This window comes from Glycine max, chromosome 4, assembly GCF_000004515.6.
Source record: "Glycine max cultivar Williams 82 chromosome 4, Glycine_max_v4.0, whole genome shotgun sequence".
Taxonomy (NCBI): Eukaryota; Viridiplantae; Streptophyta; class Magnoliopsida; order Fabales; family Fabaceae; genus Glycine; species Glycine max.
In genome coordinates this window covers 983995-1000909 of record NC_016091.4, presented here as the reverse complement: position 1 = coordinate 1000909, position 16915 = coordinate 983995, and the positions used below count along the sequence as shown (strand labels likewise).

The window sequence follows — 16915 nt, the reverse complement described above, 5'->3', positions numbered from 1 at the left end:
TTTAAACTGAACCAAATAATAGGAATTTTTATTCCGAAGCTATTTGAAAATATTTCTTGCCATTAATTTTTGTCGTAACCCGTTCAAGTAATGAGTGGAGACAGATGGTAAGAATTGTATTAATTTGGGGAAATATCATTGACAATTGATTGAGGGAGCGTGAAGGAATACTAACTGGGAACAACTATGCATCATGCATGTCAAAATATCAAAGCACTGGAATCGGAACCATAAGCGGTGTGTGCGTGTGGAACATGGGCATGCATTGTGATCAAGCACATTCGACATTATAATGAAACGAATCTCTAGGAAAAAAATAATAATTAGAAAAGCAATTACATAGTAAGAAGAAAATTGAACAAAAATAAGGATAGTCGTATCTCATTCTTTTAAAAGGTGTATAGAAGAAATGGGAGATGTAAAAAACAGAGAAGGAAATGAAGACGCGAAGAAGAAATGAGAGGTGCCACATAATCCAAAGACACCTATTTATGTGTAGGGAAAAATTAATACGAAAAACATAATCAATTTCATAATTCGGAAGTTTTGGCTTCATCAAGTGCACCCCATATTATATAAGGAAAATAAAAGAGTTAAGTAATGAAGGCTCTCATCCTCTTGCCTTATATTTTATCTTCATTTTTCCAAATAACTTCACCTTCAACTTTTTTTCATCACTAATCCAAAAATCCTTTTTCACTTCAAATATCCTAGACCGCCAAAAAAAAAAAACTCCACAAGAAGATTCAATAATGTAATTGTCGTTCTCATGTATAAATATTTCAAGCAAAATCTATCGTCTGGTTCGCTATTTATAAGGTTATGAACATTAAGTTTTTCACTTTTTAACTCGACGACCTCAGCAAACTCATTTAGCTCCCTTTGTCTGTCACTCCATCATTCTTCACTGCGGTTTGAGGCAGGTGAAGTAGGTCGATCTTACTAAGTTGTAATGTCTTCAAATAAAATTGGTGTGACAAGAAAGTAAACAGTCCTTCATTTTGGTTCAAGATACAGGTATCAAAGCGATGAGTACAATGGAAAAACTACTAGATCACATACACGGACCAATAGGTACGGGGAGAAAAAAACCGCCGCACTAGTTCCATTGTTAAAGGCTATATATAGCCTTTGGCTTCCAATTTTTCTTCACATTCACCATCGAAAGCATCGCTATTGGGTTGTACTGAACCACAATACAGTGAAAGGAGAGGCCTAGACAAAGGTGGTAAAAAAAAGACTTTGCCCCCCCTTAAGGGCTCAATTCACCCTCCTATACCCTCCAAATGCCCATATCTGCAAGAAGCAAATAATTATGTCAAACTAACACCTAGATTTTCCAAGTGAGAAAAGGCACACGGGAAACACCATATCCCATGAATTTAACCAATAACTTCCACATAAATTAATACTCAAGGATACAATTGATACGATATCCACTGATTATTGCTGCCAGTGTCAAGACAATATTGGTAAAAGAAAAAGTTTCAGCAACATCGCTAATTAAGCAGCCAATACCAGTGGTTAAATGATAAGGACCACAGGATGATGAAAAATGTGATTCCAGCACAAGAAAATGGTCTTGTTCAAGGATTTTACCATTGCCTAAGAATAAGTCCTAAAGCAATCAAGTTTTGAACTTCATCTCAATACATGTTTTCTATAAGCTCCTATGTGATCTGTCAATTTATTGCGTTTTCTGGCTTAAATCCTAATTCTTTTTTTTTTTTTAACATTAGAAATAAATGAAAGATTGTAAGCCAACAAGACAAATATAATTATCCAAGTGACTTTAAAGAACATGAAAAAAATCAACCAACATAGAAGCTAACCTCCAAAATTGGTATATCTTCTATGTGTCACACACATAACCCATAAGCTTCTAAATCAAGCCAAAATGCATGCTCACCTTTAAGTTTGTATCCCAACTTCCTGTACACAAGGCACTTCCATCAGCTGACAAACCTAAACAGCTGATCCTGCCCTCATGAGTGTTTTGAAGAGATCCTAAATTCAAGACCACCTGCAATAAAACGAAGAAACAGGTGTTGTTAATCGTAGTGCATGTTTGGATATGAATGGTCACAAAAGTAGCAATAGATATAAGTACATGAACAAGTACAAATTAATGAGGCAAAAAGCAACGTCTAAAAAGAAATTTGTTTCTGGTCAGTTCTCTCCTTTTCTTTGAGTGTGTGTGCACACAACATGCATGAGTGTCAACTGCTGGAAGTCAAAGATTTCATATAGTGCCGCTCTGCACAATTTAATCCAAGTTGGAACTCTTTTTCAACTTCCTTTGCCTTGCCTTTTTTCCAAAATAAGAAAAACCTCAATCAATCACTTCAAAACATTCATATTGACTCTTTTTTACTGACCCGCAAAGCAAGGTCGTGTATTAGGTAATGTCTTTAGACAAAGAAGCCAAACCTCTCAAAACCATAAGATCCAATATTCTGACATTCATAATAACTAGACCTAATTGAGTTACCTATAAAACAAAAAACACAACACCCAATTCAAGGAGCCAATTTTGTGACATCTACCACAGTTCTTAGATATAGTAACATGTAAAGGAAAATAACTGCTCCACACCCCAAGGCATTGATATTGATATGAAAATAAGCCTAAATTAATAATTTGGTCTTTATTTACATATGACATCATTTTTGTTTTAATCCTTAATGAAAAAATCCTACATTTTGATCCTTACATGAAATTTTTTTTTACCAATCAGTCATTATCATTTGCTGAAGTCATAACAGTGTTAATTTTTGCTGAGTTGGCAAGGTAACTTGAAAAGTTAGTTCCTATACCTGACACTGCTTTTCATTTTAATCCCTACACGCAAACACTCTATACTTCGTTTTGGCCTCTGCATTAATACAAAATAAAAAAAATCTCTACATACTGAATCTTTGATGCCTACATAAAAAGACAACTCGGCAAAATCTACCAGCATTATAACTTCAGCAAATGGTAGAAACTGACTTGTAAATGTTTTTTAATGTAAGAACCAAACCATATTGTTTTTTTAATGAAGGAACTACAACAAGAAATGGTGTTATATGTAGGGAAGAAATTATTAATTTAACCAAATAAGAATTTCATAAAGTTACAGGCACCAATTTTTAAGCAAGATAAACACCTTTTGAACCTATTATGATTTTGCAGGGTAGAGTACACCCTCAATCACTCTTTCTACACAAAATCACCACATGCTGAAATATTGAAAATCTATTGAACAAGAAACAAAGTGAAACAAAAACAAATCCCCATATTATATGTAAAGTAAAACCAAATTAACCAATTTATTATTAGGAATTAAAGACGATGTTTATAAATTTGTTCCCCCATTCAAGGCAAATCCTCATTATCAGAAACATCATTTACCTATTTCTTTTATTATGTAAGTAAAACAATTCACACTAAAAATAAGCAATTGTATATGTTTGGTTAAAAAGTGAAGCTGGATTTAACCAAGGAACCAGGCTGTGAGCAGAAAGAAAGAGCCCTACTGTTTTTTACATTACAATAAAGCACCAGTTTACCTTTGCCAACAAAGTGTCCCAAACATAGCAATCACCATTTGTATATCCAGCAAAAAGAAGTCTTCCAGACATGGAGAATGCAATGGAGGTCACATGTGCAGCTTCATTGTCCCCATGTTGCCGATGATATACTTGTAGTTGGTGGCCGGTCCTAATGTCAAACAATCGGCAAGTTCCATCATCTGAGCCAGTTCCAAATCTATTTCCATCAGGAAAGAATTTGACAGTATTAACATCCCCCTGGTGCCCATGAAATGTCTGCACTGCTCGGCTTGCCACACGAGTGTCCCACAATCGGGCAGTTGAATCACAAGAACCAGATACAAACATTCTAGAGTTGGATCCATTAATGGAAATGCTGAGGGTGGGAAAAGCAAAAACATTTTCTTAGAAAATAATTAAGACTAAACAAATAATATTCAACTGAATCATGTTTTAGATAATACTGCAATTAAATCAACTTGAAGTGCACGTCATCCAACAGATTATTTGACAATGCAGAGGAACATGAGTATTCTATATGATATGAAGATGCTATGGATCAATATTAACCAGTGTGTTGACTGCCATTTAGATTTCATAATCTTATTAGTGTGTGTGTGCAGATTTTAGGAAACAGATTAAGCATTTATGCAGTTGCTTTGCATCTTGAAGCCGAAGGGACCATTCAGTTGCAAATAAGCTGTAAGTGTTCAAGAAATGAAAAACAATAAGTATTGGCTCAAATTAATCCAGTAATCTCCTATCATACCTAAGTACATCTGCAGTATGTCCAGACTGAAATTCACCACCAAAAACAGATGTTCTAAGGCCAGTAGTAATATCCCATAAAACACATGTCTGATCACCAGAACCAGTAATCAAGTGAGTATCTTCATCTGGAACATACTGACAAGAGGAAACATAACCTTTATGTCCACTAAGCATCCGTGAAACGGCTAGATTCCCATCCCTGTCAGTGGGGGAATTAAGATTAAAAAGGGAGCAAACACTGTCAAGGCCCCCACATGCAACAGATTGACCGGTTGGGGAGAAAGCACAGGTCATGACCCACGCACAGGGAAGCTTTATGGCATGTGTTTTCTGGCTTGTTAGAGCATTCCACACTATCAATCTCCCATCTTGGGATGCACTAACAATTCGATTCTTTTCTGAAGTCCAATCCAATGAGTACACCTACAAATTCAAATGAATACATAGTAAATAATACTGTTTCTCCATGTTAACCTGGAGCGAAGAAGCAATTGGAGAAGTACACAATTCGATTCTTTTCAGACTTAATGAGTCCAAAAACCAACAATTATTATTTTCTATTTAAAAATTCTAACTATTTTACCCTCTTAACATTATAGTTACCAAGTTAGATGGCTATGCTTTATAGCTGATTTTTAACAGTTGTCAACAAGGTGCTTGTTTCTTGTCTGTATGAAAAATGGCACACCTATAGTGCCAACGCAAGCCTCAACCAGCATGGCTTGCTAATTCCCCCTTCTGGGATAAATTATTAGCTAGTCCAGGACCACCACCAATCCAAGTCCCAACCAATATCTTCGTGACACATGGTTAAGACTTTCAACTTACAAGGAAAAAATAATAACACTTAACTATATGTCACATGGCGATCCAGGTTCACCTGATAATTTTTCCTCTTTTATCGCTTGGCCACGTTGCTTTACATGCTCCTCTTGCTGCTTTTTACTACACCTCCCTTGGTTTCAATGAAATTTATTGGCAAGCACGTGGCAGTGGATGTGGTGTAAACATACAATGCAAAATTTATTGAGTCGCATTAAAGATCAAGACATAATAATCAACGCATTATTTCATTTTGAGCCGCAAATGTTGGCACAGGGCCCAACGAAGGTTGGTTTTAGCAGAAGTGCCTAGTCCCCCACAATGTGACAAACCATGGTTTGAATCTTGGCAAGGAGAGGTGCTCATGTTTAGTGTCTAACAGTGTATTGAACCAAATTTTCTCCAAAAAAAGATTCCTGTAAACATTGGTGTACAGCTTTGCTTATAGTAACAAAACGACAATGCTTTTTACCCTAATATCATTTTTCATTTACAACTGTACCCTCCAGGATTTGGACCAACCTCTTTGAGCCGAGTTAATGCCAATCTCCTAGGCTGACCTAGTTGGACCAAGGGAGAGGGAGTGGTCGCACTAGATATCCCTCCAAGATGCAAGTAACCGCTCCCTCCTTTGCTTATAGTGAGTTTGGATATCTCCTAGAATCAATTCTAACACCCAAAACCATGGCGAAAAATTGAAAAAGTTGAAGCAACTATTTGTTGTTTTGGCCTTGAATTGAAAGCTAATCCACACACACACACACACACACACACACACTTATTGATTAATTCCCCTAACATCCAAATGGATAGGCATTCGGCAGAAGCAGAACACAACACAAAGTTGAATGGACTGATAATCATAATAGAAGATCTTGAGACTGATAGCGTGAGGGTTACGTGACTAGAACAGAAACAAGTTAACAACCTTGCACGGGATTCAATTTTAATCGCTGACCTAATTCATTTTGAATTCCTAAGGCTTTGCACAAGCACCTAAATGAAAAGTTGAATAAGTTACAGTGAAGGAATGCGAACGGATGAGAAGGTAATCCCCGTAAATAATAAAACAAAATAGTGAATTGAATACCTTTCCCGCATGACCCTGGAGAGTTCTACAACAAACGAGATCGGTGGGACCAAAGGTGACAGGGGATCTACCTTGAGACCTGGCGTAGCCAGCAACTATATATATAACAGAAAGAAAAAGAAAGTTCGTGAGTTCAGAGAAAGAGAGATCTAAGACGAAACTGTGCAGTGCACTTACTATCTGTATCGAGCAATGAAAGACGCCTCTCCTTCAAGCGCTCCCTGAGACTGTTGACGGTTTCCGTCGCCGCCAAGTGACGCTCCTTCAGCTCCGTAACGGACATGTTAGGTCTTCCTCTGCTTCAATTAACAATCTTCTCTTCTCTTCTATTCTACTACATGTTCCGCTGCATGCACCATGCTTCCTAAATAAATTCAATTGTAAGACCAAGAACAACAACAATGAGAAACAGTACGCCGGGCCCACTTTAGGAAAAATAATTTAAATATCTGTATTCTTTTTTTTTTTATGTATTCACTTTAAACCATAGATAAATAAACTCCCGCTTTACATATTTCTTTATTTTAAAGAAAAAAAATTATTAAAAATATGTGTTTTGTTTCTTTAGCATTAATATCCCTGTACTCGGTAGGATGGACAGAAATTTATAGGAAAAAAATCAACGAAATAAACTATAGGAATTAAAATTTAAAAAACTTAATATATAGGATTCAAAATATAATAAAAAAATTATAAAAGAAAAAATAATATTTAAGTCCTAAAAAATAACTCTTATGCGTCATCAACGCCATATCATTCAAATAGGAGTACTAATTTGAATATAATCTTTTAACATGAGACATTAATTATTCGACATTATCACTTATTTATAGTTTTGATTAATTTTTATATGGTACATAATTAAAATTTTCAATTTAAAAAAATAATAAAGGTTAACTATATATTTTATATAAAGATTGACAGGAACTATGAATGTTTGGTGGTGTTAAACTACATAATAAATCTTCTAATACATCTTTTTAACACAATTTTTATTATTAATAAAAATTTATTAAAAAGTATAAAATTATAAGTAAAACCTACCAATTTTGTACACAATCTTCTAGTATGTCTTCCTAACACAACCTTTTTCATTTGACTATGCTTGTAAAAAGACCCCTGTTAAATTACAAGCAAGCTTCTTCTGTATATAAAAACCAAATTAAATGGCTGTCTTAAAAAAAATTAATGAAATATATTGAGTGATCAAAATTATTTTAAAAAATTGATATTAATATTGTAGTAGATAAATATAGTAGACCTAATGCGAATTCTAAAATCACTCTCTAAAATCAGAAGCAGAATTGATCAAAGCATCCACACGAGTTTCCTTCACAATAAATATGACAAATGCGAATTCTCATGAAAGAGCTCATCAATCTCCTGATCTCCCTAATCACTCTCCACCCGATATCATTGCTAGTTGAATTACTATGCAAACACTTCAAAAAAAAAAAAAGAAGATAAATTTAATAGTATAAAAGAGCGGAGTTTTATCTAAATAAAATTTCGTTTTTTAACATGTCTAGTTTAATTATAAGTTTTTTACCATTCTATTTTGACCCCCAGTTAGTGAAAAAGTACTAATTCCATCCCTGCCTGCTCAAGATATATATGCAAGAACCTGCATGCATGCTAGATATATAACGTTGCAGTACATAAGATGAAAACGTTGAACTCGAATCCAAAGCTACTGCATGCTGTCATCAACTTTACCTAATTTCGTAGCTTGAAAAAGACAATTGCTGTGCTGGGCCAGTCTCAAACCAAGTGATCGAGTGCCTCACCTAATTCCACTATGTAAATACAGTAACGAATTTTCCGTACCTTACTTTTATTTTGTAGAAGATGCGATTGATGACATTGTTTGATTTCAAATCTTCCTCTGATCAGAGGTTGTTGGTTAGACGATTTTATTTCAAATCTTCCATTAATTTCCAAATGGTTTTTAATTTCTTTAGACCTTCACCACAACGTAGTCAATATGTAATTAATGTCCTAGCTAGCCTGCAGAATCTGGATCAGGTATATACGCATGAGCTTTCCATTTCACTCCCATTGCTGCAAGAGAAAGCATCAAATTAACTCATTTAACTGAATTTTGCCATAGTTAAGGAACTCATTAATGTTTCTTTTTCAAGCGTTGCCATAGCAAATCACGAACTCATGCAGTTTGAGGGTCCAGCAATGATCCTTTAATTTGTTATCTGGGTCATATATATTAATATTATCAATCAGTGTGATTTGAACAAGAACAAGATTGATAGAATATGTTGTATTATTCCAATCTTCAGCTTCGTTTGAATCAAAATCTGGCATTTTTATCTTAGGACCACTTGTCGAGGCCAAGTCACCCTCACAGTCATATTTGCTGCTGGACCTCGCGAACCTGTCTGTATTCACGGTTAGCAGCATATAAAAAAACAATTAAAAAATTACAAACTTTTTAAAATTTAAAATTTCCGTTGCCGGGAATCGAACCCGGGTCTCCTGGGTGAAAGCCAGATATCCTAACCGCTGGACGACAACGGATAACTGAACATACAGTCGATGATTTTATATAAATACAAAGTAATCAATATCATCTAGCTCCATTCCAAACCTTTTACTAAAGGTATTCCCAATCCCATTTTGTTCCTTTCAAATATAACATTAAATTCAAATCAATTAATTTTTTATGGTTTGACTTGGTTTAATTTCATAATTTTTTATTTTTTTAATCTATTATCATAATTTAAATCTATCAACTAAATTTATATAATTATTATATATGTTATATAATTTTAAAAATAAATTTTATTTAACATATTTTAAATAAAAATTATTATCTTCTATTTAGTATTAATATAAAACAATATTATAAACTCTTTTTGTAACATAATAATAGTGCTTCACTCTTGATATTTAAGATTATTAGTACATCCTTTTTAATATGTGAAAGTAAAATATATATATATATATATATATATATATATATATATATTAATTATAAAACAAATGAAAACTAATAAATTATTCAATAGTTATTATTAATTATGACAATAAAAATTAATATAATTATAATATGTGATTTATTTGATTTGGTTCAAATTTTAAAAATAATTAAAAATTGAAGCAAACCATAAAAGATATACAATTTTTTAGATTTTTTATTTTTGTGATTTTCAATTTAAATTATTTTTTATTATTTTTTAATTGATTTGGTGGTTTACAAATGATTTAGACTGGTTTTGAAGACCCTATCTTTTAGTTTCAGCTTCTACAATCTCTTGTCACAACGTCACCGAGATTTGTTTCGATAGATTACAACACAATTTATCAATTTCTCATAAGGAATATTGTATCCGTTGTCACTACTGCATCTTTGCAAGAAACCTCGCGATATTTACAGCACAGCATCTATACAAGATCATAAACAACGGTTTAGGAGAAAAATTTACTATATTCCAAAATTCTAAAAATAACTAATTGTAATATTAACATAGTTAGTACTCCTTCAGCCTTCTTGGTTGTACAAAGGAGGATCACATTTCAATTTTTTTACGTAATTGTGCATTCGTCGAGATTGTGAGACTATGTATTCTTTTTATCTTCTTTATCAGTTTTCACTCTTGAGGTGTCTCTTGGATATCAATCGATGTCCCTATGCTATCAGTCAAGCATCTCATTATGCACGTCATCAATCTTTAGCGGGTAAATAACCTTAAATGTCGATAATATGTGTTTCGGGATCTCGAAGCAATAGAAAAATTAAATATGATAAACCCTTGTAAGAATATTAGATTCGTAAGTTGCAACGCACTCCTGTGTAAACTCTAATGTTTGACCTAAAAGAATAAATTACACTTTACACTTAAATATTTTTGGACTATATCTCCTTACACAAAAACATGAGGACAATAACTTAATAATCAAACAAAATCATCTTATCTTTCTATTGCTTAACTTTCACTAGCTAATGAATAACTAGTTAAAATCCAAGCATAACTTGATATTTAATATTTCAATCATCAAGATTATCTTAAAAAGGTGTTTATTTCATGTCATTTATTAGATAGTTATGAAAATATATTTTATTCTCAAAAAAACACATTTTCATGTCTTCATAGTTTTATTCCAACAAGAGAAGGTAGAAAGTTATATTTTTATATATATAATGAAAATAAAATTTATTGAATAGAAATCCTAAAATACTCTCGTTACCTAGCAATACTCACTGTTCAACTACCTTTGTATATTTACTACCACATGCAAAGTAATGCCATTTTTCATGTAGCGGGTTTTTTTATATTTTGGGGGTAATTTTTTTCAAAAAAAATTACCAAAATTAGTATATTTCAAATAAATTACAAGAAATGGTTAAGTCGTGTACGGCATAATCGCTTTTGGAACTATATGGCCGAAAGAATATTTAACATTTAAAAAATGGGAGGGATTGGAATCGTAAAATTAAAGAAAACAATTGTGGATTGCCACACTAAAAAGTGGATATCATACACAACCAGAATCGGAATGGCTCTACAATTAAAGCTATATAAAATCGAAAGCCTATAACTAAAAGAGGGCAGAGTATAAGCCCTTATTCATTAATTTAATTCTAAAGATACACCTCTCTATCCACAAAATTTATTAGTTAACATCATCAAGCTAAAGCCTCTGTTTTCAGGTGCTCCCACCAGTGTAAATGCAAGCATTGTAACCTACGAAGAGGAGGAAATCGAGTTAGACAACCGACAATTATGCGATAGGAACTTACAGCATCATCTCCTTGCCATGCCATCGATTAGAAACCAGAACAACTGCCATAAAGCACAAAGCTAAAAGCCTATATTATATAATTCAATTTCCAATCATTTTCCACCAAACAAACGTCACCTAAAATATCAAAAGCTATAGTCTTTTGACATAGACCCAATATATAAAGATGACTTCTAGGTTGGAACTGTGACTTTAAGTGATCTACTATGAAGCAGTGTTTTGTGGCATGTGGTTGGTTTTTGTGTTTTCTAATTTTTCCAACCAGTCACCTTTAAAAAAAAACGTATATGTTGACAAGTATAACCTTAATGAAAAATTGTGTTGTGACCTTTATGCCCTCAATGTTAGCCCGGAAAAGAACAGTTGTTGTTGGATTACCTAGAACCTATTATTTAATTTTTACTTATTAAAATTATTTTATAGGCCCTCTATCAAAATATAAAGAATAGTACTACTTTTGCCAAATGGCTTTTGGTAACTTAAGCATCACACGTTTTTGCCAGCAAAGAATGTTATCTTTTCTCCCGATTCTATTCCCATCAAAATATAAAGAATATTACTACTTTTAACTATCAACTTATTCCCATCAAATGGCTATTGTTTTTGCCAGCAAAGACAATGTCTATCCAGTTGCACTTCTAATGGCTAGTTTTTCATTTTGGATTAAGCCTGAATGATTAAACAATTGTATCATTAAAATAAAAGAATAAGGGTTAGCAACACATTTTGTAATTTCTAATAAATTTTAATCAACAATTTGTAATTTCTAATAAATTTTAATCAACAATAGAGAGTGACATTTAGAAAACTTACTTGGATTTTGGGATGTGAGTGTTGCTGATTGAGAGAAATCACAGTTCCATTGATTTTTGCCAGAAGTTTGGTAGTATAGATTCATGGAATATGCAGCATGGGATGCTACTGTGTTAGGCTCAAAACAAGCGCCTCCTGGTTGAATTGGCCCGCAATCTATACCTTGGCTACAGGCGTAGTCAATATTGGCCTGCAACTGAGCATCAGAAACTCCAGCTTTGGGTATACACCATCCAGCAGTTTTAGGTGCTGGAGTTGTTGGACTAGTTGATGGAGTCTGCGGACACACAAATAAGGCTACATTACTACATGTTACCAAAAATCATTCAAATATCTTATGAACCTTTTAAGACAGACATTCAAATAGTAGTAGCATTTTCCTCACCTGCTGGCTAGACTTGGTTAATCCAACGTCGTACGACACGGTGCGATCAGTTTTGAACATACCAAATGCACGCTCAGATCCTGGGCCTTGTTTGAGATCCTCATCATAGAGTGCAAAAATGTAAGTGTCCACAGACTTCCCAGGCATCAAAGGTGTCCCAACCAATGATCTAAGATGAGAAATCAGGTTCCCGTTATAGGCCTTTGCATTTTCAACACTGGGTCCCAATTCGTTGCTGTCACCACGTGAGGGCCATCCAGTCTCAGCAACCACAATCTCCACGTCCTGGAATCCCATGGCACTCAAAGCAGAATGTACAGCATCAACCTGCTCAAACATTCAAAACCCAAAATACAAAAGATTTACGCCACTATTAAAGGCCTTCCATTTTTATTTAATTAGCACCATAATGCATGTGTGCACCTACCAAATTTTGCTATTTGAATTTGAGGCCACTAAAGACTAGAGTTTGGGTTAAATTAGTTATTGCATATGCTTAAATCAAAAGGGCAATTGGACCTAGTGGTAGGTTGTTGGGAGAACAAAGTTATTCCCAGACATTGAAATTTTTTCTTAATTTTTATTCCATGAGATCAAAAAAAGAAAAAAAAAGGACAAGGGTTTACCTACCAATCTACCATATTCACTCACTCACTGTGACCCATTTTCTTTATCTACTATGCCCAACAATTATTGAAACTTTGGAAGGACTTGGTTTTGTGATCACATTATGCGTAGCCAGCCTGTCTCCAATAAAAGTGTGAGTGAGGGTATGCACTATTATTACTCAACTACACACAGATAAGAATGAATCCACTCTTATTTTGAGTTATGACAAATGACACCGGGGTAAAAATCCAGAATCCTCCTCAAAATTTTCTTTGCTTAGACATATCAAGTCATACATATTTCCTACTAACGCAAATCTATTATTGACAATTGTACACAATCTTACATACGTATTAGTAACTACGTCTACTTTCTAGTTTAACACGGAAAGTTCAAATCATCTAAACTCTACTGAAACATACTTCCCGATAAAATAACTCAAAATAACAATAATAATTTAATTTATAAAATAATTATTAAATGGTTAAATATTGTGAATCAACTTGTTGTATAAACAACATTACTCTCTCGTTGCAGCAGCACGGAAAAAATTTAAATGGTTAAACAACCTATTAAGTCATGCATGTAGCCCAATCAAATGACTTTCAATTTGAAAATTGGAAAGTAATCGCCATCATCATATTATATTAATCATCGCTACATTAATAACAGGAAGAAAAAAAAACAAGCTGAGCAAAATGATCACGTCATTGGATAAAAAATATAAATTTGTGTCACCGTAACTTCAAGAATCAAGATTCAACACCTTTGTGGAGACCCAAGTCTTACAAAAATATTCAATTCCTCCCATCATCCATACATTTTAACATTAATTTGTGTAAGCGTAACGGTTTAAAGTTAATTTTATTAAAATAAATTCTAGTTAACTTTAAGACAAATGGTAGTAGCAGCATTTAGCGCCGAAAAATACGCGAAAGTGAAATTAGCATGGATTATTAACTATTAACTGTACTAATAAAAAATAATATTAAAATATATGTATAAGTACATGTTTAACCTTTAGGAGATGATTGATTATTTTTTTAAATATATGTATAAGTACATGTTTAACCTTTAGGAGGTGATTGATTGGGGGAGAAATTTTGAATTTCTTGCAAATCTTGGGTTCAAAATTTTACTTTTTCATGTTTAATATTCGTTCTAAAAAAATAAAATTCCTGATAAATAATATTTTTTGAAAATGATTTTTTATAAGTTTTTCACAAAAATTTTCCTATTAAGGAAGTGTGAATCTTAATTTTTTGAATTTAATTTTTTTATTACAATAAAAATATCAAATTATTCTTATTGATGTAATAAATAACTAAAATAATTAATAAGAATATCACGTAACATAATTTCCGAATATAAAAAAACTTTTTCCCTATCCGACGCTACCTTAATTCTTTTTTATAAATGTGAAGGCTGTGAAAGACAAGCTTATCAATGTATTTGGTTAGATTTTAAATCATGAACATATCATGAAATCAAAGGGCGAATACTGTAGCCACGTGGGTGGAATGTAGAAAGTAGAAAACAGAGGATGCTTGTCTTTAGTTGACTCCCACGTCAACTTTGTCATTAAAAAATTATTATTACTAAAACCGAAGACACAGAGAAACATTGCTACTGACCTGAGCATCGAACATGTTGGTGTAAAGCTTCCCGTTGCCCGAGTCGACCCGGCCCGAGTTGGGCTGGAAGAGGCAAAACGCCAGCGTTTCAGGTCTCGGGTCGCTCTGGTAAGCGAAAAACGGGTACGGGTTGATCGTGAACGGCGATTTGTTGTCCTTGAGTAGCGCCAGCAGCTGTTTGAGCGTGTCTTGCAGCGCCGGGTTGAACAACCCGGACGAGGGCGGGTCCGACTGAGTCAACACGGCCATCGAGTGCACTGTGGAGACCTTGATCTTGCCGCCGAGCGAGGCCGCGCCGAGGGCATTTTGGACATTTCGCATCGCCGGGACGAGCTGCGACTTAAGACCCTGGTCGGCTAAGGTCAAAATCTCGTTTCCGACGGTGATCAGAGTGATGTTGCTCGCCGGGTAGTAGGGCAAGACGTTCGCGTTAACCCACTGGGTGGCCGCGTTGGGATCGCCGGCGAGACTCGCAATGTCGCCGTTGGAGGCGCCGATGACGATTCCGATGCCGGAGTTGGCGAGGGCCTTGATGATGGCGGGATCGGCGCCGTAGAGACGGACTTTTCCGATGGTGGTGGATTTGAGGAGGCTGGCCGTGTCCTCCGGCGCCGGAAGGTTGTCGGCGACCTGGCCGTAGTTTACTCCGATGAAAGATTGGGACTCTGCAAGAACAAGAAGCGAAGAAGAAGTTAATGAAATCGAGATGGAGAGAAACAGTTATGGTTTCACTTTTCCGGGAAAAGTAAGATAGCTTTTGTTGAAAGCAAGAAACATAAAAAGGTAACAGTAACAGTGACGGTTGCAAAAAGAAAAAAGAGAGGGAATTGAAGTAACCAGCGAGGGAGAGGGCGATGGCCAATAGAAAAAGGGAGAGGAGAATTGAAGAATTCGAAGGTGTATTAGCCATTGCTTTTGGTTACTCCAAAAACTAATCTTGAAGTGAAGAAGAATAGATGATCCCTTCTTATAAAGAGGAGCTAGAAAGGGAAAAGCAAAACCGACAAAATAAAATAACAAGAGTAGAGGCATGCATTAGAATTGTAACGGTAGAAACACATTAGCTGGATTGTTTGGTTTGGGTCCTCGTAGATGTTGTCCTTGTCAATTCCTGAGTTTCCTCCATTTTACGTAGACCCACTCGTGTATGCTTATATTAATACCTTTCATAAATTTAACGACCCGATTCAAAACTTTCAACCAAACATTTGTGGAAAAAGCTGCTTTAGAAATTTCTTACTCAATACAATTCCACTATTTTGTTTTTGGGTATTGACGCCAGAGGATAAATGACTAACCTTGAAATAACTTTGAAATTGCTTAGATAGTGTGTTTTTTGTTGATCCAGACGTTTTAGAAGACTGTACGGATGCCATGGACAAAATGCTGACATGCAAAATGTATTATTATATGGCTCAAGTCATTAACAATAATTGGGGTATATAAATGTATTTTACCTTACTCTCCGGTGTAGCTTGAGTTATACAAGGTTATTTAATTAGGATAAGATATAATCATTTCTTTATTTTTATGATTCCGGAAGAAATATGATATGATAGGGTAAGATATGATTGAATTATATCCCTTAATATTTTAGATATAAAATTAAGATATCCTCTATGTTCAAATGAGACTCAGTCAAATGCTCATTTGTTCTTTTCTTGCAGGAAATCTCTCCAAGTTTAGGTTCACATTCGTGATTTGACTCATTTCCGTTGGCGTTTCACTTCTTTACAGCGCATTACTGACTCTTTAATTAGGGGCAGATCCACATCAGGTGTTCAAGGAAAATTTCATTGTCTGACTATAAAAATTACAGCCTGCTGCATCTGACTGTCTAGGAACAAACTGATTTTTGAAGATTATCAATTTTCTATAATAGAGGTTATTAACAAGATTAAGTTTCTTATGTATAGACAAGTGCACCTGTTGCATTTGTTTTAACATCTTGATATATGTCTTCTTGTATTAGGGAGACTTTTGATTTTCTCTGGCCGCGGGATATGCCCCGTTTATTGTTGTATCATTTTGGGTTTAATATAATTTATATTTTTTCCAAGATATTAATAGTAATACGGATATTATCTATGCTATGGGTGAGTCAATCAGGTCAACTCATTAGAGTTCAACTTAATAAAATCCAAATTGTACACATATGCTATATCAAAATATTGGACTCAATCTTTGGGTCGACCATTTATGGTACAACTCCCCGTATCAAACACAATAGTGCTTAGAGGCTAAAAAATCCTAAGGTCATAATTTGGACTCGATCCAATGGAAATCGAAGGGTATATATATACTAGTACTCCATGCATTGCACAACATATTCAAGCACTGCAATCAAGAGTAAATGGAGAAAACGAGTGTAAAGTGTAAATAAATTACCAGAGGGAAGAGATGAAGGTAGTGGTGAGGAGGATGAGAAGGAGGAGCAGAGGAGTGTAAGCAGATACTGGAGCCTTTTTCACAAGTGGAATCCGTTGTTAATTGTTTCTTC

General features: G+C 34.5%; 2 protein-coding genes and 1 non-coding gene across 3 annotated transcripts; all 3 read right to left on the bottom strand.

The window, feature by feature from the left end:
• Positions 1 to 974: 974 nt before the first annotated feature.
• Positions 975 to 6561, bottom strand: LOC100811645 (guanine nucleotide-binding protein subunit beta-2-like). The gene is made up of 6 exons (NM_001253962.2): positions 6394 to 6561; positions 6217 to 6311; positions 4303 to 4727; positions 3552 to 3909; positions 1910 to 2023; positions 975 to 1296 (listed from the first exon to the last, which is right to left on the bottom strand). The coding sequence occupies exons 1-6, from the start codon at positions 6497 to 6499 to the stop codon at positions 1261 to 1263; spliced, it is 1134 nt and encodes a 377-aa protein (NP_001240891.1). The 5' UTR covers positions 6500 to 6561; the 3' UTR covers positions 975 to 1260.
• Positions 6562 to 8676: 2115 nt separating this feature from the next.
• Positions 8677 to 8748, bottom strand: TRNAE-UUC (transfer RNA glutamic acid (anticodon UUC)). The gene has a single exon. It is a non-coding gene; the product is annotated as a tRNA-Glu (tRNA).
• A 1917-nt stretch (positions 8749 to 10665) lies between these two features.
• Positions 10666 to 15732, bottom strand: LOC100810568 (glucan endo-1,3-beta-D-glucosidase). Its single transcript, XM_003522899.5, has 5 exons — positions 15253 to 15732; positions 14416 to 15080; positions 12173 to 12499; positions 11788 to 12064; positions 10666 to 10916 (listed from the first exon to the last, which is right to left on the bottom strand). Exons 1-5 carry the CDS (start codon positions 15323 to 15325, stop codon positions 10879 to 10881), a joined length of 1380 nt encoding a protein of 459 aa, XP_003522947.1. The 5' UTR covers positions 15326 to 15732; the 3' UTR covers positions 10666 to 10878.
• Positions 15733 to 16915: the final 1183 nt, after the last annotated feature.

Bases quoted from the DNA above. Each gene is read 5' to 3' on its own strand.
- LOC100811645 (NM_001253962.2), bottom strand. From the start codon at position 6,499: ATGTCCGTTACGGAGCTGAAGGAGCGTCACTTGGCGGCGACGGAAACC. The intron at 6,312-6,393 runs GTAAGTGCACTG...TTATATATATAG, and splicing joins TTCATTGCTCGATACAGATA to TTGCTGGCTACGCCAGGTCT. The intron at 1,297-1,909 runs GTGAGCATGCAT...TGCTTCTTGCAG, and splicing joins GTTGGGATACAAACTTAAAG to ATATGGGCATTTGGAGGGTA.
- LOC100810568 (XM_003522899.5), bottom strand. From the start codon at position 15,325: ATGGCTAATACACCTTCGAATTCTTCAATTCTCCTCTCCCTTTTTCTA. The intron at 15,081-15,252 runs GTTACTTCAATT...TTGTTCTTGCAG, and splicing joins CATCGCCCTCTCCCTCGCTG to AGTCCCAATCTTTCATCGGA. The intron at 12,500-14,415 runs GTCAGTAGCAAT...ATGTTTGAGCAG, and splicing joins CCAACATGTTCGATGCTCAG to GTTGATGCTGTACATTCTGC.